Here is a 22,083-nt window from a genome sequence, read left to right on the forward strand (position 1 = left end):
TTGGTTTTGTAGGTTTTTATAGTTCCTGGGGACTTAATTAATTAATTGTGTTAATGAAAATTTCCATTTCATTCTTTGTTATTGTTCTAAGCAGTCAGATTGCGTAATAATACGTCAGGGCCAACCGTTTACGAGACTTCGTAATCGGACAAACAGCTACTAAAAACAAAAAATTAAAATTATTTTCATTATATTTTAATTAAGCCCCCATGCACGTGGCGACCGCTGCTTCGGATCGTCCCTTGGAATCTTCTGATTGTAGAAATAGTAAACAGTAGGATTGTTGTAGTAATTTGTAGTTTAGTAATTGTAGTCTATTTTGCATGTGTAGATTTGGTAATTGTCATTCTTCTAATGGTATTTTTTTTCTCTGAATTTGATTGTTGTCTTGTATACGCGTTTGACGATTTAGTGCAATTATTTCAATTGTTCGTTAATCGTGTTTGAGGGAAACATTTCGAGTGAATGGTATTGTTGGAGATAAAGAGTCATTGTGTATAATTTCCGTACAGTGACGAGTTTTGTATGTTTTGTAAATGATTACGCGATCAATGAAAAAGGCGAAAATGATGGATAGTGAGAATGACGAAATTGTTAACATGGCGAACTCGCCAACAGAGGAAAACAGTATGATGGATAATGAAGTGGAAAACAATGTAATAAGTCGGGAAAATAGTCCGGAACCATTTCAAAATTTTTCTCAATCAGAAAATTCACAGAATCCGAGATTAACGACAGAAGATTCTGAAATAGTATCGAACACAGATAGCTTTACAGCTATGACGAAAGAAGTTGGTTTCGCGGGAAATGTTAGGGGCGAAAAGAATTTCGAACCGGCTATTATGGAGCAGTTGATGGGTGCAATATTAAATTTGGGATCACAAATGGGAACAATTAAAACTGAGCTGGGAACAATGGGATCACAGTTACGATCTGAATTTAAAACAGAGATGGGAACTTTGGCAACACGGTTAGACTCACAAATGGAAACACGGATGGGAACAATGGAAACACGGTTTGGATCTGAATTAAAAACTGAGATGGGAACAATGGAAACACGGTTAGATTCACGAATAGGGACATGTTTCAAAAATATGAAAGATGAATTAAAGAAAGAAATCAGAGAAGAAGTACAACCGATTTTGAATGCTCACAATAATAGATTAATTGCAGTAGAGATTAGACAAAGGGAACAGGATAGAGAACAGGAGGAAAGAGATCGCGTGATAGTACAAAAATTTTCAGAGTTAAATTTACAACGTGCACACGATAAGGAAGAAATATTTGAGAGAATCGAGGAATCCGTACCAAATGACAGATTAAATAACCTAACACAACAATATGGACAGTTAACTACCAAGTGTGTCAATACTGAAACCCGAGTCGCGACACTTACGGAAGACGTAAATAAACAGAAAGAAAAAATAGGTGACTCATCGGAAAGAGTTGAGGAGATTTCAGATAAATTGACAAATCTTAGTTTACATGGGGACAGAGATTCGGATGATACAGCTCCATTACCATTTGCAGAGACCGAAGAGTACCAGAACATAAATAAACATGTTGACAATCAGGGAAAATTTAATGAACGCGTTAAAAGGGAATTTGAGGCATTAAAAAAGCAAGTCAAACAAATTGAAGGCGAAATCGTAGGAAAAGACGGCAAAAGAAATTTAGAATCACAGATACCAGAGGGGTTTGAAGAAGATAATTTGTTTCATTTACGGGACGCAACAAGAGAGCGCCAGGCGCGCGAACTTGACAATAATCGACATTCAAACTGGGACAGACGCGGTAGGTCTTTGTCGCCACGAGGCGAAAACTTTGACTATAAACACTTTTTGACTGTTCGGAAATTTAAAATCTTCCGCAATTCTAAGAATGACATACATCCATGTGCATGGTTAGATCAATTTATGTACGCACTCCCACCAAATTGGCCACTAAGTCACAAACTGGAATTTATGTGTGGATATTTAGAAAACGAACCGGCGACGCGGATGCGCGCACTCATTAGAGATTGTAATAATCTGAATGATTTTTATCATGCATTTCTATCGGCATATTGGTCCGAAAGCACGCAAGACAGAGTCAAACACAGTCTTATTATGCAGCGTAATTTCAAACAGTCTGAGTTCCGCACGCCAGCGGAATATTTTGAAGACATGATTCGAAAGAATCAGTTCCTTTCCAACCCTTATAGCCCGACTGAATTAATTCGCATTTGTTTAACTAAGCTGCCACAATCCATAAGACAAATTGCTTTAGCTGGAAGATGTAAAGACGACATCGAGACTTTTAAGACTTTATTGCAAGAACTTGAGTATGACAACGACGACGGGACTTCTTGTAACTTTTTCAGTAACAGTAATTACGATAGATTTTCAGAGAAAAGGGATAGTGATCGGAACGGGCGTTATATGGGTAATTTTGAGAATGACAGACGTAACAGACAGGACAATAGATACCAGCCCTATGACAATAACAGACGTTCTAACAGAAATTACACAGACAATTATAATAACGGTAATTCTTACCGGAATGATCAATCATACGGAAACAGTAATCGGTATCATCAAGACAGAAATTATCCATACAATAATAGAAATTCTTACTACAGAAATGACCAGGGTAGTAGATACAACAATAATTACAGAAGTGACAGTCGAAATTATACAAGAAGTAGTTATGCAAAAAGACAGGAAAACAGAAATTTTAATAACAGACACAACCAAGAATTTGCATCTAACAGACAGGAAGGACCTAATTGGCATCCTCCGCGTGACAGAAATTCAGAGAGACAAGTGGAAATAGTAGAAATTGATCCGCGAAATGTCGGGAATAATCAAAGACGTGACGCAAACAATCGACAATGACTAGCAGCTTCGGCTTCTGGCAGCAATATAGACGGTTCAGAAAGTAATGACACTACAACTTTACACTACGTACGCCTGGAAGATATGAGAGACATTTTGCTAGGCGAAAAGGAAAATAATGTAGACGCATTTTTACATCCTGTTATTGAAGTATGTGTGGGTAAGAATAAGTTCACTGCAGTTTTAGATTCTGGGAGCCCATTGAACGTCATTAGTGAATCAGTTTTTCGTATATGTGAAAGAACTATTGCCTGTCCTGTGTTACCTATTTCTAAAACTACAATTCGAGGAGCGATTTCTGGAAAAGGTGTGGAAGTTAAACAACAGACCAACCTAAATTTCATTTGTCAAGGATACGAATTGTCTGCTAATTTTATTATTGTTCCATTACTCAGTACACAGATTATATTAGGTATGGAGTTTCTTAACACACATAAGGCAATTTTGAACTTTAAAGAAGGAAGTGTGAATTTGACTGTTGCCGGAATGCCGAAATGTTTGAAATTTTTCGAGTGTTTAGCAAGATCTGAATCAGATACAAAATGTTTAAGGTTTCTTACTTCTGATGTTTTCGTTGAGCATTATGACGACAGTGTGTTTATTCATGACAATGACAATAGATACAGAGACGCGATGGAGGATATAATTAGTAGCGAAGAATTAATTAATGAAAAGGTTAAAAAAGCTGAAGTGCCAGATGACGTTGCAAGAGAAGAGCTGCACCATATTTTGACTTCACATGCTACAGTGTTTAGTCATCACACAGGAACTATACAAGGCTTACAATATTTATTTAAAGTAAAAGAACACACACCATTTCGCGGGAAAACGTACGCTATTCCTTTGGCTTACAGAGACAAGTTTAAGAATGAACTTCAATACATGTTAGATCAGGGCATTATTGAGCCAGCAGTCAGCCCTTATACCAGCCCATTACACGTTGTTCTTAAAAAGGATGGGTCAATTCGTTTGGTTCTGGATTCCAGACAGATAAATAATATTATTATTCCTGAAACTGACCGTCCACAAAATTTAGATGAACTTCTTCAACATTTCCATGGAATTAAAGTTTTATCCACGATTGATATGCGCGCAAGTTTTTGGCAAATAGAACTCCACCCTGATTGTAGAAAATATACTGCCTTTTTAGCCTTTGGTAACTGTTACCAGTTTCAGAAATTACCGTTTGGACTTACTGTATCTTCAGCAGCATTCATTCGTAGCTTAAATGAAATTTTACCTGTTTATCTTCGTGACAATATTACTTCATATGTTGACGATATTCTTATTGCTAAATGTTCTTGGAGTGAGCATAACAAAATTTTGGATTCATTATTACGTATTTTTGCACGAGTTGGCATGACAGTGAACTTGGAAAAATCTGAATTTGGTCGTTCTCAGGTGAAATTTCTCGGCCACATTATTTCTACAGAAGGTATTCTTCCTGATCCAGAAAAACTAGACGCTATTCGTGATTATGCTGTTCCTACCACAAAACGTGATGTTCGTAGTTTCCTTGGTGTCTGTAATTTTTTTAGACGCTTTGTTAGATTGGACAATTTGGCCACACCTCGTTTATGTGAACTATCTGGAAAGAATTCTAATTGGTGTTGGGATGAGGAAGCTCAATCAGAATTTGAACAACTTCGTGACGCTTTAGTTGCTGCTCCACTTCTTTCACATCCGGATTTATCTAAAGATTTTAGTTTGGCGACGGACTCATCATACAAAGGCCTAGGTGCACATTTATTTCAAGAGATAGAAGAAAACGGCGTTGTAGTACAGAAGACTATTGCATTTGGAAGTCGTGTTCTCTCTAAATCCGAAAAGAATTATTCGATTACGGAACTTGAAGCTTTGGCTGTTGTTTGGGCTTTCACAAAATTTCGCACATTTTTGTTTGGTAGACATACTAAGGTTTACACTGATCATCGAGCTTTGGAATTTCTTATGTCGACAAAATTAACTCATGGCAGATTGTCACGATGGGCGCTGTATCTACAGGAATTTGATTTTAGTATTGTTTACATACAGGGATCTTCAAATATTGTTGCTGATGCTTTATCACGTGCACCTATGGGTTTGAAACAAAGTGCTGAAGAGGACTGCAAAGAAAACCATTATTGTTTGATGTACATTCAAGGTGTTGCGTTTGAGAACTTTATTTCATCTTCGCTCTAGGACATCGCTAAGGAGCAAAATAAGGATCCAATCTGGAAGGACATTAAGGAGAAGTGGAGGAGAAAGGAAAGCGTAGCGATCAGACAGTATTATTTAGTTCGCAATGACATTCTTTTCAAACGAAAATCGGTCGACAACTCTGTTTGGTTAGTTTGTATTCCTGATGAGTGGGTCAATAAATTGATTTGGTACACACATTTTAGTTATGCGCACTCTGGTCCCAGAAAATGCTTTCATAAATTACGAGAAAATTGCTACTTCAGTAATATGGAAAAACGTATTCGATCTGTTCTTGCCAAATGCAAATTATGTCAAAAGGCTAAGCCGCCAACAATTTCTCACAGAGCACCGTTGTTTCCTATCATTCCAGCGAAATTAAAGGAGATGGCTGCAGTTGATTTGTTCGGTCCAGTGGTTCGATCTACTAATGGTTTTGCGTACATTTTTGTAGCAGTGGAATTGACATCAAAATATGTGTGTTTTACACCTTTACGCAAAGCAACAGCTCGTTCAGTATCTAATGCTTTCATCAAACATTTTCTTAAAGAAGTTGGTCATGTTGATAAGGTTATATCAGATAATGGATCACAGTTTCGCTCTAAAATTTGGCTTCGTACTCTACGGCGTCGTAAAATTAAACCAATCTTCATTTCACTTTTTCACCCTCAATCTAACGCTTCAGAAAGATGGATGAAGGAAATCAATAAATTGTGCCGTCTTTATTGTCATCAGAATCACAGAACTTGGGATCAGTATCTTCATATTTTTCAAAACATTCTGAATGAACTTCCTAATGACTCAACTTCTTTACCGCCTCTATTGATATTAAAAAATAAAGTACCAACAAATCGCATTTCTGAAATCGTTCCTTTTCCGCCCACACGGAAACTGCGGCATTCTGAATTTGTCAACCTGGCTCTACGAAATATTGCATCTGCGGCTGCAAGAAGAGAGAAATCAGCGAAACGTCCTGGTCGTTTAAAAATCTTGCCAGTTGGTCAAAAGGTATTAATTAAGTCTCACCGTTTGTCTCACAGAGGAAAAGGCTTGTGTCGCAAATTTTTTCTGCTTTATAACGGTCCATATAGAGTTCGCAAAATTATTCATGATAACACTGTTGAAGTAGAAACTCTTAAATCTCGACGCTCTAAGGGAATACATCACATATCTAACGTTAAAATTTTTGTGGAATGACATACTTTAGAGAAACTAACAGCTACATGTAAACATGCAGAGAATACAAGGATACCGCGCCGTGTTCCGGCGGCGGCACATACTCAAAGCAACAGTCAAGTCGGCGCGCCGCACAAGGCAGTCGTTGACCGCAAACAATCGCTTCCTACGTCACGCGCCTACAGCTGATCGAGCGCTCAGTGCGAATGGACTGACAGACGTAAACAAATACACAGTCTAATTTCTCCGACTAAATTCAGTATAAAGCTATAGTGACTTGATAAATTATGTTATTAACGTTCAGTATTTTTCAGGATATGGTTGTATAAAATATTTAAGACCTTCAGGTAAATTCTGTGCGTGTCCGACGTTAAGACGACTTGCTATGGAGAAAATTTCAGGAAGAATGTAATTTCAAAAAAAAAAAAAAAAAGGTACTAAACCAAAAAAGGGTAACTATTAATTGAGTTTATTTTTCAGGTAACATATTTCCACTTAGGTACGTACTTTAGACGTAATTTGCTGCTCGCGATTACGTGATTCATACTTTGTGCTAAATTTCATGTTCTATGAATTTACTTGTGAAGCGACGTGCTTGTGTACATTTACTGATTTTGACAATTATTGATTAATGAACAGGCTTGTTATTTGTATATATTATGCATCGCTTGGCTGCACTGCTCTTTCACTGATGTCATATTTTTTTTTATTATGTGCCTGCTGTGCTTATTTATTTAAATTGTAATTGTCAACTGATTAATTGTGCTGATTGTGGTTATGTATGTAAGTTATACTTTGTGATTTATCTGCTTGCGCCTTCATGTTTACTTATTAAGATTACATACGAACATTTATTTGCTTATGCTGATATGATGCTAATGACTTGTTTATTACGTAAGATATATGTTTGCTGCTTTTTGTATGGATTGCATATTTACACATTTCTGTTTTGTTGTCATAACTACTCTCCAATTTAGAATATAGCAATGATGATGTACAGTGTACGAACATAGAGTTTAGGTTACACTGTGGTATTAATTATAGATTGTTCGCTTGGCAGAGCCTCGTTGTAAGAATTGTGCTGCATCCACTTGTTGACATTCTGTTCTCTACTGGTATATTTACTCGCTATTGCATGTTTTGCTTATGTTCAGTGCCTTATATTTTAAGATAAGAAAATGAACTGCTATAATTCGACGAACGACATTAGTACAAGAAACTTCACAGAAGCCACATGAGCTGGAGGTTTTATGGAAGGTGTATAAATTTATGCTAATAGGAAGGAAGCTAACGACATGACATACCAACGCTAGGTTAGACCATTAACAGTTATTACACTGCATTCTTCGTGAGCAATTGAAATAGGAAGTGACACTTGACACAAGAAATACTCCATATGTTTGCTTCTGTTTGCCATAGTTTTTGAAGTGGTGTACACACTGTGAAATAGTATGATCATTCACACTCCGTAATCGTACTTAATTACTGAAAGTTATTCAAACTAAAGGCTGTTAGAGGTCATGTATGCATTTCTTTTATTTAATGATGGACAAGGAACCAAAATGTGTCTTATAATTTATAATGAGTAGAAAATTTGGGTCAGATGGATTACACAGAGGTTGTGTGTAGACACTGTGTCTTCGGATTGTATGGGATGATGAATTGAAGTTGCACTAGGATTTTGTCTGTACTTGTTCGAGGAGACTGACTAGAGGAGAGAGTTGTTATGGAAGTGAAATGATATTGGTGCTGAGGTTTATATATATCGACGTAGTGAAGAGGTATTATTGAAGTATTAAGATTAAGTGATGATTATTGGAGTTTTCGTGGACAAGAGGTAAGGTAAATGATATTGATGATAAGGTTTATATGTATCGACGTATTGAAGAGGTATTAGTGAATTATTGAGATTATGCTGACGATTATTGGAGTTTTGGTGGATAAGAGGTAAAGTAAGTGAGGAGCATATTTTTTTGTTGGTCCATATGGAACAAGGAGGATAAAGATGGCAGACTAGAACACTCAAGTAGAAGGAAGATTGTCTACACACACACTTTGTCAAATCACGAAGCAGTATATACTTCTTTTTGAGAGAGGAAGCATTTGCATATCTTGGTACGCTGACAGTTGTTCAGCAACCGTACATTTTGATCTGGCTTGGCAAACATTGGTCTTGACATGATGACTATGATGTTGACTTAACTATTATTGACTGTTATACATTGCTGCCACTACTACTAGGTACACATGATGAACATCAAATCTTGGACAGAGTTACATTTACACAGTTAACACTATTCAATTACACAGTAGTACTTAATGTGGATGAAAGATGAGTGAGTGTGTTTTGTGTGTTTTCCTTTCCTAATCCTACCCACCTATCTCCTAAATATTATTTTATTTGTTGGTAGTGGCTTGCACTGACACCCATAAATGTTATAGGTTTACAGGTATTTGTGTATTGTAATAGTTAATAGGACAATTATCTGATATCATTTGTGTGTTTGTTATGATTTGTATGTTTAGTGTAAAAGCATTGTATGTGTATTCAAACTATTGTTCATGCCTGAACTGTCTGATTAGTGATGGTGCTGCACTTTTCAACAGGATGTGTGACATTTAGTCATGTTTAATTTCTGCTGATGAACTGTGTGATCAGTGATTGTAAAAATTATGGACTGTTACTTGTACCTTTTCTACATGATTGGTGCCGCTAGGACATGTTTAATTTCTGCTTATAAACTCTGATGAACAGTGTGATCAGTGCTAGTGAATTTTATGGAACTGCTTCTGCTGAGAAATGTGACTTGTTGATGTCTGCACCTGCTCAACATTGCTGGGTGCCACTGATGGACTGTTTCTACTGAAAAGATGTCACCTGTTGATATCTGTACCTGCTCAACATTGCTGGTGCCAGTAATGGAACTGCTTCTACTGAAATGGTGTTACTTGTTGATGTCTGCACCTGCTCAACATTGCTGGGTACCACTGATGGACTGCTTCTACTGAAATGGTGTTACTTGTTGATGTCTGCACCTGCTCAACATTGCTGGGTGCCACTGATGGACTGTTTCTACTGAAAAGATGTCACCTGTCGCTGTCTGCACCTGCTCAACATTGCTGGGTGCCACTGATGGACTGCTTCTACTGAAATGATGTCACTTGTTGGTGTCTGCACCTGTTTAACATTACTGGGTGCCACTGATGGACTGTTTCTACTAAAAAAATGTCACTTGTTGGTTTTTGCACCTGTTGACCATTGCTGGGTGCTACTGCTGGAACTGTCAACTGCTTATTCTTGGGCTATGGAAAGCGTTTATGTGAATATTTCTATAAACTGATTTTTTGTGTATTACTGTTTGTGCAAAGTTATGAGACTCTTACCTGCACATATTCGTCATTGCTGACGCTATTGATTGAATTGTTTAACCACATAATACTTGTGTAAACTATTATCTAAAGTCACATGTATGAAAGAATTTGTATTGCTTACTGTATTCTATATAATAGGTTATTGAAAGGTCAGTGCAAAGCCAAAATTTTATCTAGTTATATGATATTTACGTATTAATATTATCTTTTATTTTTGTCTGTATTTTTTTGACGAATTTGGTGGTATTTTCACCACCAATGCTGGCAAAAATACCATCAAATTCTAGCCGTGGAGGAAGGGCATATGAAAGGTGGCTACACTGAGCCACAGCGCCAGAGATCGCTAGAGAGCATTGTTCCGCCGCCTCCACTGGCAGTGATTATTGAGAACTCGTAGTGGTCAGTGCTTGTCGAGGACTCGTAGTAGTCAGTTCGTGTTCAGATGTGCTAGTAGGCAGTGCTTGCTGAGATGTGATACTGAAAAGTTCTTGTTGAGATGTGGTAATAGCGAGTCGGTGTGGAGATATATTGTAATGATTAGAGTGATTTTGGTCAATATATGAAGGTAACGAAACTTGATTTATTTTTCATTATTTCCATGTTTTAAATAATGCGTCATTACAGGTTCAGTCAACAAAGCATCTGGCTTGTGTTCTTGTATTAGAGTGTAATTCTGGTTTTCTTGAGTAATTATGGTATTTTTATTTTCTTTAATTAATTCAGTATAAATGATATTTAAAATTTCTTGTGTTATTGAAGAAGAACCGTGCCAGATGCGTACGTTGAGTTATACTTCCACACGCAGAACAGTTACACTTGTGCTTTGGTTTTGTAGGTTTTTGTAGTTGCTGGGGACTTAATTAATTAATTGTGTTAATGAAAATTTCCATTTCATTCTTTGTTATTGTTCTAAGCAGTCAGATTGCGTAATAATACTAGTCAGGGCCAACCGTTTACGAGACTTCGTAATCGGACAAACAGCTACTAAAAACAAAAAATTAAAATTATTTTCATTATATATTAATTAAGCCCCCATGCAAGATATCCTCCCAGAAATAATTGCTCAATACAACAGAACCAAACATAGCACAATAAAAATGTGGCCAATCGATGTTCGTGATAATGGGCTCATGGATACCGTATACTTTAGCATTAAGATGCTGGATCCCCGCAAACAGAAATTTAATGTAGGTGGTTTGGTGCGTATCTCAAAACACAAGACCGCATTTGAGAAATCATACCTACCGAACCGGTCAACTGAGATATTTACAGTTTCAAAGGTGCAGCGCAGGAATCCTAGAACTTATATATTGAAGGACAGTAAAGGTGAAGAAATTGCAGGCTCCTTTTACACAGAGGAGATGCAGAAAAGCTCAGATCCAGATGTTTTTCTCGTGGAGAATCATAAGGCGACGCGGAAATAAGACACTAGTCAAATGGCTTGGTTTTCCTGCTACACAAAACAGTTGGATTGATGCCAGCTATTTGCTATATAATGAGCATGGATCGGCCGTAACCGCCGCAGTACCGTAACATGCGCGCTCGAAGACACATAAGAGGAGACGGTGGTGTTCTGGACAAACTACCTGTGGAATTACACATCCCTGGGTATAATTACTGTGGACCTGGGACAAAGCTTCAGACACGCTTGGCGCGAAGCGATAAGGGAGTGAATCTGCTTGACGAAACGTGCATGGAACACGACATTGCATACGCATCAAATAAAGATCTATCGTCACATTGCAGATAGGATGTTAGCTGATAAGGCTAAGGCGATACGCAAAAGAAAAGATATTGGTATAGGTCAACGCATCGCGGCATTCGCAGTTGATAAAACCATGCGCGGAAAAATCAGGTTCGGTTTAGGAGTGATGACTTTCATGCGAGTTATGAACGCTGCACGTTGCGCACTAAACAACAAGAAAAGGAACAAGAAGGGTTCTTTGAAGAACTGTATCCTTACAGCGATGTATGCAGCTAAAAACGCAATGAAGTACGAAGATTCACAAACAAGAAGAACAAGAGGATCCGTTAAAGCACTTCGTGTTCTACCAATACCCAAGACATCCGGCGGGTTTATTCCTTTTCTCATCCCGGCCCTCTCCGCGCTCTCAGCGGTAGGTTCCTTCGCCGGTGGCGCTGCAACTATAGCCCGAACGGTTAAGAACGCGCATAACTCCCAAGCGCAGTTAGAAGAGGCGAGAGGACATAACCGCATGATGGAAGCCGCAGCCATTGGAAAAGGGTTATACTTGAAACCGTACAGGAAGGGCCTTGGTCTATTCACAAATTTAAAAAAAAGCATTAGCGGTCCTACCAGATCGGCCGCTCACAAATAAGACCTTCTTAAGTTTGTTAGACATAAATTCAAGATACCAAGATTCCGTGGTGTATTTATGCGTGATACATTACCGAAGACTATGTGGAAAACAGATGAATGCAGTACTGTGAATTTAGATGTTATCGGAGGTCCCGGCACCGACTGGGTGGCATACGTTATGAGAGACGCTGGGACGGTGTACTACTTCGACTCATTTGGTGACCTCCAGCCACTCGAAGAATTACAGCAATATTTCCCTCACAGAAGACATGTTCTCTACAATTATCAACGCTATCGGGACTTTAATACACACTTCTGAGGACATCTTTGCATCATGTTTCTCTTGACGTTCACAAAGAAGAAGAAGAAGAAGCAGCATGCTATGTTTAAACATTCATTCATCAGTTGAGGTTCAGATGCAGTGTCATACACTTTGACGTTGAAAGGACGGTCATCTGTATTGCGTGCAATTACTTCCCGGCAATTGAGTTGAGTGCATGTCAACGGAGTGTTGCATTGATTGGACTGGAGACGTACAACAGCATCCCGAATATCACCGAGACTAACAATAAACTGCAACTCGATATTAATGGTGAAAAAGATATTCTGGAAATAGAACCTGGTGCATACGATATCGACGATTTAAACGACGGCTTAAAACAGCCCGGAAAAAGTATTGAACTACCTGCAAACATCAATACACTTAAATCTGAAATAAGAGCTGTAAATGCAACGATTGACTTTAACCAGAAAAGTTCAATAGGACGCCTACTTGGATTCACAAAAGGGCAGATTTTGAAGAAGGATGCAACTCAGTTTTGTAAGTTGGATCAGACAGTGGACATACTCTCAGTCAGCACAATACGCATTGAGTGCAACATTGCAACGAACTTCTATCTCAGCAATATTCTCATTCACACTATTTAGGGATTCTTCCCCTCAGTTGCAACGGGGTATACGATTGTTGAGACCCCAGCCAATGCAATATACCTTCCAGTGACAGCTCAGACATTGGACTATTTGGAGCTGCATATTGTGGGTCAGAATAATCAACTTGTTGACTTTCGTGGCGAGGAAATCATTGTACGATTACATCTAAGTCAAGATGGGCGTGCGGTATAAAACAAGTGCACGCAATCCACAGCACACCACTTCGCTACCAAATAGCAAAGTGATACACCTATGAGTTTCTTAAATCAGTTGGTCTGAAACCGCGCAATGGCGTCATCACTCAATATAACCAGTCCAGTAGAGTATGATGAGAGAATTATACGTCAGGAATACTTCTCTCATAAACCTTACGCTTCAATCACGTTTAACAAAAATGATGAAATCAGAATTGTTGTCATACAGCACCAAGACGCAGTCACGCTTCCGTGCAGGAGTTTCATATATCTCGGCCGGCCGAAGTGGCCGAGCGGTTCTAGGCGCTACAGTTTGGAACCGCGCGACCGCTACGGTCGCAGGTTCGAATGCTGCCTCGGGCATGGATGTGTGGGATATCCTTAGGTTAGTTAGGTTTAAGTAGTTCTAAGTCTAGGGGCCTGATGACCTCAGAAGTTGAGTCCCATAGTGCTCAGAGCCATATATCTCGAGGGGTCATTCAAGAAAAGTGACGGCAGCGATGCAGTGGGATCCAAGCTGACACGCAACGCATTAGTATTCCTCTTCCAAGAGATTCGCTATAAACTGAACGGTTCTGAGATCGATGGTACACGCAATGTTGGCATAACATCGACCCTTAAAACATACGTCTCGGCATCACCAGGAGATCTGCATAGTTTAGAAAATGCAGGATGGTTCATAGACGAGCCATAGGATATAGCAGCTCAAGAGTACAAACGATTTACTGCATGCATACCTCTAAAACTGCTTATGGGATACTTTGACGATATGAGACAGATTATTATGAACGCTAAAGACGAGCTCATCCTGGTGTGGAGTGCCACGGACAATAACTCATACATTCAAGGAGCTCAAGAAGAGAATATGATCACGATCAACAAGATAATATGGAAAATGCCTCACATCAGTGTATCCGACGAGGAGCGTTTGAATCTTTTAAAAGTGTTGAATTCAGGTGCGTTTCTGTCACTGGCATTTCGCTCATGGGAGATCTTCGAGTACCCAGTGTTGCCGACCGCGAGCAGACAGACATGGGCTATTAAGACCTCCAGCCATGTAGAGACACCCAGATTCATCATACTTGCGTTTCAGACTGATAGAAGAGCAAATACAGCAAATGATTCCACAGTGTTCGATAACTGCAAGTTAACTAATGCCAAAGTCTACCTCAATTCAGAATTCTACCCATATGACAATCTAAATCTGCAATGGAATCAAAATGTATACAGCCTGGCGTATGACATGTATGCAAGGTTTCGTCATTCTTACTATGAAATTGCTGAAGGAGGGAGATGGGGCTGCCTACTAGGTCCGCGTACGTTCAAAGAGCTTTCACTGATCATTGTAATAAGACTGTTCTAAACAGAATGAGATAATTAAGTCTGGATCTATAGACATGCGAACTGAATTTGAATCATCCACAAATTTCCCAGAACACACTGCTGCATATGCTTTAGTCCTACAGGACCGTGTAATCAACTACTGTCTGCTCACAGGTGTTGTGCAGCGAGCTGTATACATGAATAGGTACTGGCCTGTGCATTGACCATTTGACAAGTGAACATCGTTGCAGACTTTCAAGGATTCTATGATGGAGAGTGTAGACAGTTCGTATTTAAAGATGCTGCTTTTGTAGACTCCACACAAGATGCAGGAATAATTCAAACTTTCTCTGGAAATATTCAATCACCAAGGCCGTTCAAGGAAGTGAAGTGCACTAAAACATGGAACAGCGTAAAGTGGTTGCGTAATTTTTACCCTGGAATTCACTGGGATGCCCTGGCATATCCTATAAAAATATGGTGACTGCACTTAAATTATTCGATCACATGGACACCATCGTTTACGTGAAGGGAAATGACAAAATCTCCTGGATGCGACGAATATTTGAATCTGCTTATATTCAAGACCTCGAATTGTACGGATATCCATCTATCCATCGACTCAAGAACATTTACCAAAAGAGTGCTATTGTATCTGCATATGAGAATGTAAAATTACTTTTAAGTTGGATGAGAAATAAATAAATAATTTATTATTCAATAAGATTGGCTGCTTTTCTTTCTTTCTATGACGCCCAATGTCCGTAGAACGTAAGTTTATTGGGGAATTCCACTGGAACTGTCCGAGACACATACCTCAGCCTTGACGTGCTGAGTAACGTTACCTGAGCCAGTAACAGACCAGCTGTCACCTCACCTGCGTGGAATCCAGTGACTGTGACGGGCGGCTGTCGGCGCCAGGGCTGAAAGAGAGTGCTGAGGCGCGCTGCGTGCTCGCGACCGCCGGACGAAGTCCAGCACGTGTCATTCAGAAATGATTGGTTTTTAAAGCAGCAAACATTATAAGTCAGTGCAGTGCAATGTGTCTGTATCCACGTCTTGTACACACACAAAAATTGATTTATAATATTTTTTTAATAAAAAGAATTACGATGATTGAGGGGTGAAATAATAACAACATTCGACATTTTTACAATAAAATAATTGAATTTATTATTCACTTCAGATTTTTTAACAGTGTTTGCGAAAACAGTTTACAGTAACATGATTCAGTTTTCACATTACGTATGATTGCTTTTTGACGAAAAATATCAAGCTTCTGCTGTTTGCAGATAAGTGTTTAAGATTTTTACATTATTGAGAAATATAAGCATTCTCTTCACATAAATTACACATAATTTTACAACTAATGCAGAGGTACTACTAGCTAATTACACTATCTTACAAGGTAAATGCTATTAGTGAAGTTCCACAAAAAAAGAAAACACTTTCAACTAAAGGCTAGCATATTTACTTCAAGTGGGTGGCTCTAAAATATTTTCCACTACCACGAGCAATTGAAAATATATTTGGTTCAAGTAAGTGGCTCTAAACATTTTCCACTACAAGAACGAGGTGAACATATATATATTTTTCATTGAAGTCGATGGCTCTAAACATTTTTGCACAACAACAAGCAAGTGAACACATATAAAGAATTTAAAAGGTGGAACTCACACACTTAAAACTAGTTCTGACTGGATGGCTAGCGGTAGGTGAAACTTACAAACTAAAATCTAATCTCTATAACCACTCACACGGAAGCATATATGAAGAGCGAAAACTTCTTTTTTTTCATATACAAGATACAAGTCAAGTGGGAAATTTTATGTTTTGTTCATATATATTAAATAGTAATACTGGTCAAAAATATTTACATACATAGACTTTTTCAGTTTTTAAAATTTTGTTTCCATTTTTATGATTTACTTTCAAAAAATAATGAATATATATTTACACACACATGTACACATAACACAGGCTCGCACACTCAGACATACATGGAAGCGCGCAAACTGATACACACCACACAACACTCTCATCCAGTATTTACACTATGATAAAAGAGCCATACTATTTCCATGCATAACACCCAATCACAACATTCACATGCTCATTCCCTCTCTATCAATCAACCTGAGTCCCCCATCCCTACTTTCGTTTCAAGTAAATAGTGTGAGTATGGGAGGGTTTCCACCCCATCCTCACAAATGACTCTTATCGTCAGGAGGCGACAATCCGACTTTAGACTGTGGCACATTGTAACCTCGTGACCTCATGATCGAATGCTAGTTTGTTGAACCATCTGTGAACGAGTGCCTTCAACGCTGCGACCATACAGGTATTGCAAATAGTCTTCGACGGTAAGGGCGCAAGATGTGATCGTTTAACACCCTTTGCCTGCCTACGAGTGTCGTTGTCTATTGTACGATATGCATACATTTTGGACCTCAATCCCACAAACTCTACAATTGGTAAACCATTTGACTCGTCTTTCATGAGACCGATAACCTTCTAGTTCTGTCGCACAATACCATAAGGATTATTGGCCTCATAAGAAGACATGTCGAATTCTTTACCATTGCACCTAATTACTTCATATGGATCGCAGTTCTTGACCCAGTAGATAAAGCCGTCTGTATCCATATAAAGTAACTTTGGTTCTACGAAATGAGGTTTCACAACCCATAGTGGAATCGGTACATGTAGAATTTGGAGATATCCAGTGTGCACATCCCCAAATATATAGGCTTCATAAACTCTACTGCAGTCTCCGATATCTCCAAAGCAACGAAGTTTTCATTGAAGATGGTGGCATGCTTGAAATTTGGCCTAGATATACGTTTTCTCACGCCATAACGCCCTTCCCATGCGGTTCTAATCACAATATCGCGTTCATTTCGTGTAGTCTGCTTAGTTTTCACGAAAATGGAATTTTTCGTTAATTTATAAAAGTCTTTTTCAAAACCACTAATCGCGACTGCCCTCTTTTCGGTATTTAATTCAATATACTCCCTCAACCAGGGCGACTGCTTAAAGGAGATTGTCCGGGCGACTCTAACAAGCTTCATCCCTAATCTGAGGCACTGCTGGAGGTTACAATAATGAATAATATACCTCTGCTTATCCCCAACAGTAGCCAGCAGTTTAGCGATGACGCTTCCTCGCGGAATTTGTTGCTCTGGACATAACGGCAAGTCGCTTGTCTCTCCATGCAAATTATTAGGGTATGCGATGTCTGCCTCAAGCACATGCCCTACATCAGAATCAGCAGCCAAGACCCGTTATTTGTCCACCTAAACCCTTCAATTCGTCTTTGGGCACCCACTGAAACCTACCAACTGGCAGTGGTTGCATCATGGTGTGCCCGTATAAGTTGTTAACATCTAAGTACAAAATGTAACTCGAATCAAGGGATGCGTTGTACTCAACACCCATCGGCGGGTTATTTGCCTTGGCGTGTCTGTGTGAACACATTGACAATGTCCCCCACGGATCCCTCGCTCAAAAAAATAGAAGCATTGCAGCATCAGCCAAAAGTTCAATGCTTCAGCCAGTTTTTTTTTTTAGCATAGCGTCCCAGTACAACCCAGGTGCCACGTAATAAAATGTCGGATCTAGAGAGTACGTGGTCATACATACACTCCGGAACTTTTCGAAAACATCTGCAAGCAAACGCACGTCCGTGACCATGTATAACCTTGCATATTCACCCAAATTGGGTATGTTGAATTCCTGCCAGACATTCAGGGCATGCAAATAATCTGCGGTAGTTATGACATCGCCTGTGAGAGTACTGGTAAAAGCAGATATGTCGGGAAGCCTGGTTTGATTGGGTTTTGCCATACTATCAACATACTCGTATGGGAAAACTCCTTTCCTACTCGCAAGTTGGAACTTTTTCTCATCGGGAAATGCAAATCGAGTGATATGCATATCATGCCGAGGTAAAGTCTCAACCAGTTTCTGGGGTGAAGTCTGCATAAAGCGTAGAGAGTCAAGGAAGTGGAGTGTAATTTTTGGCGTCATTCGTTCTGAAAAAGAAATGTACTTCTCAACACTTTCGGGGAGGATACTGACCTGATCATTTTTCTTACAGAATTTAGCCAAGTGTTCAACGAGAAAATGAGCGTCATACCCGTTCAAATTATGACAAAAGACGGGTATGTGTCTAGGTAACTGACACTTCAAGTTGCATGCGTTATGAGCTCCACTGCGGAACTTACTGTAAGATGACAGTGGTCTCTACGAGGAGTTTTCGCTTTTCTATCTACGGCCAGCCTACAAATATGACAATTAACCACCTTTTCATACAATTCATCATCTTCCTTCGATTTGGTCATGGGAATGTTGATGCTGTAGAGCCTGTCAACTTCCCATGAAAGTTTTTCACGCTCAGTGAGAAGCCAAACTGCTGGATCGCTCCCTACATAAGACTGATAGCGGTTAAGTTTACAATCATGAGCACATACAACTTGGAACGCTGCCGCATAAGGTACTTTTTTTTTGTGTGAAATTTGTGTATGAGGCTAGGGGATTCCCTTTACAATGAGTAATACGAGTCAGCAAGCGTTCAAAATCGGCGTACACAACAAAAGTACAATGCTGCTCGTGGTGAGCATTTTGAAATTTAATTAAGTTATTTTCGTCAGTAGGCATAACCACATGTACCGCATCCTTGGAGGCACAATATAATAGCTGTGTCGCTAATAACTCTTGAGGTGAAAAATAATTCAAACATCTTAAACAAATATGATTTTTATAGTGATCTTTTGATAGTTGGGTGGAAAGGAGTTGGGACATATCTTTGATCCAGACGTAGTGATAATTATCACCTTCACAGAAGAGCAGCATGTTTACATGCAACTCTCACTCACCTGCAAATTTTGAGAAATGGAGGAGGCCTACTACTGTATGGTTGTCCTGCTCATCTGACTTGTCCTTTTTCTTCTTCTTCAGGCCATATACTTGAACCGATATTCCAGTGCTCTGAGCCTCAAACTTATATATGTCCTGGATCTTTACAGGGAACTCTATACCATCAAAGTTATACTGTGTCTTAATATCTTTGACTTTGTAACTGCCCGGACGCCTAGGGTTATCTATGTAATTGTAATTTCTCTGACAAGCCACGACTGACCATGCAAAACAAGCATTATCATACTTATTTTGAACATTAATGCACACCTGCTTTTTCTCAATATCTATAGGGAGTTTAATATAACTGGACCCTCCATTTATTGGATAATAGACATGTATATGAATGTCGAGGTATGGTATACAGCTGAGTGCTTTAGCAGACCCACGTACTTCCATCTCGGAAAATCGGCCCATAATAGAACTCAAGGTGGATTCTCGATACCACTCAGCAATCGATGTGCTCCGAGAAATAACGCCATTATCACTCCATATATAGTGCAGAGTCGTTGTCTCCGCCTCACTTTGATGTTTAGGTGGGTGACTCAATTCGCAGCATAATACGGCGCTGCATTTAGTGGCGTTAAATCTCGGATCTTGTAGAACTTTGAGGAGCTCGGTCTCCAAGACAGGAAGGCACGCCTCTAAAAACCCGACAGGTTCGTGATATCTCCCGCCCGGATTCTCAATTCTAGTGAATGAGATTCGCCCCTCAAAAGCCCTAGCAGTTGCTGAGTATTCTAAGGCGCTCATTATGCCCTTATTCTGATCCAAATCATTATCGATAGGACGGGGGAGAGAACTACAGCTAGCCACAGGATAATTACTATTACTACTACTACAGCTAGGGGTCCACCCAGTAGAGGATGAGGCCGGTGATGGTGCATCATCATCATCATTTACAGGGAGTACCTTGCGCGGAAGGCGGCGAGCTGGTTCCGGAGGAGGACGGGGCGGTGACAGCCGACTTGAAGAACCGGGCTGCGGCGATAGCCCCCGGGGTGCATTGCTCCTGCTACCTGCCTGTGGCGTGGGAGGCTGTTCTTGTTCGCAGGCAGCCGGAGGGGCTGGGGCGGTGCTTGCGCGTCTTCTGTTGCCGCCTCTCGCGCAGCCCTGATCGGGGTTACAAAGGGCGACGCATGCCTTTGCGGTTGCGTGCCCTCGAGTCCCGCCCTCGCAAACACCGCTCTAGGTACACGAGCTGTGCCGTGTGATATACCTGTAACATAAATAAGAAAAAAAATAAGTTTAATGATCTACATTTAAAAGAGTAATAAATAATTGAGAGTAAATAATGGTAATTATTTGCAGTAATGTCCATGTTCAAAATTATTCACCTTATCCGTTCTGGCTCCATGGTTTGAGCAACTCATTGCCACATTCAACAAGACCCCAAACCATTCACGCAGATCGAGTTCCTCTTCCTCCTCTAAAAACTGGGTACCCCCTGCAGCGGACGCTATTTGACCGCCGCCTTGCATGCTTTAGCCGGCACACCCCTCCCTATACGCGGAATTAGGGACATCTAGAAAGAAAAGACACGAATATGTATATGAAGACTGAATGTATACACTTGGAAAACGGGTATATATTACATGAAATTATTTGATCTAAAAACTACGTTTTATTAGAAATGTACTTACATTTGAGCTGCACTGGCACCCTCTCCATCTCGACCTGTTGATCTAGAGCAGTCGGTATTTGAGGAATGTAATCTAGAAAGATGGAAAAGACTGAGTATAATATCGAGTTTGGAAACGAAAATGTGTAGTGAGTTAAATGATACAGAAATGAGCGGACCAAAAGATATACATAACATATTGACAAAAACAAAGAAATGCAATCTTTATAGAGAGTGATCGAAAATGGCTATAACACGTAACACAGAACATATAGACTTTGAACATAGAGAGACACAACATATAGACATATAACATACAGACACACAACATAGAGCCACAAGAACACGTGGAAGCTCAATCTTTATAGAGAGCACTACAAAACGAATATAACACGTAACACAGAACATGGAGACACGCTACACAAGTAAGCTCAGTCTTAGCACTCGAATACGGATTTAACACACAACACAGAACACACACACGAGTAAGCTCAATCTTTATAGAGAGCACTCGAATACGGATGTAATACATAACACAGAACACACAATCCGTTAAAATACGCAGCAATCTTTATAGAGAGCGGTCAAAACCGGATATAAGACATAACATAGAGACACACAACACGAGTAAGCTTAATCTTTATAGAGAGCACACGAATACGGACATACCACGTAACACAGAACACACACACAATCCGTTAAAATACCTAGCAATCTTTATATAGAGAGGTCCAAAACGAATATAACACGTAACACACAACATAGCGACACAGAACGCACACAGAGTGTTAAAAGACCTAGCAATCTTTACAGAGAGAGGTCCAAAACGGAATAACGTACAACATATAGACAGAAACACACACACACACAAACACACACACACACACACACACACAAAACACGTGGACGCACAATCTTTATAGAGAGTGGTCCAAAACAGATGTAGCAGTCATACACGGAGTTAAAGGGTACAGATATCAGAACACTGAAAATGTACTTACCAGGTAATGGAACTTCATCCACATGGGCCCGTTTCCTGCTGCTGCTGCCACTGGCGCTACCTGCTCGTTTCATTTTTCGAAGATTAAGTGCGATGAGACGGCTACTCAACAAATTATAGGAGCAGAGTGAGAGAGAGTTGGATTGTGCTCTGGTTTATATAGACTCTATGACGTA

At 39.6% G+C, this 22,083-nt stretch overlaps 1 protein-coding gene across 1 annotated transcript in view; it reads right to left on the reverse strand.

Moving 5' to 3' along the window:
- LOC126194377 (ankyrin-3-like) overlaps nucleotides 1-20,463 on the reverse strand; it is a 58,998-nt gene extending 38,535 nt beyond the window's left edge. The window contains exon 1 of the mRNA XM_049932761.1: nucleotides 20,199-20,463. Coding sequence (XP_049788718.1) covers nucleotides 20,199-20,293 — 95 coding nt within the window. The 5' untranslated portion in view covers nucleotides 20,294-20,463. The remainder of the gene's footprint in view (nucleotides 1-20,198) is intronic.
- Nucleotides 20,464-22,083: the final 1,620 nt, after the last annotated feature.

Source organism: Schistocerca nitens, chromosome 1 (assembly GCF_023898315.1).
Source record: "Schistocerca nitens isolate TAMUIC-IGC-003100 chromosome 1, iqSchNite1.1, whole genome shotgun sequence".
Classification (NCBI taxonomy): Eukaryota; Metazoa; Arthropoda; class Insecta; order Orthoptera; family Acrididae; genus Schistocerca; species Schistocerca nitens.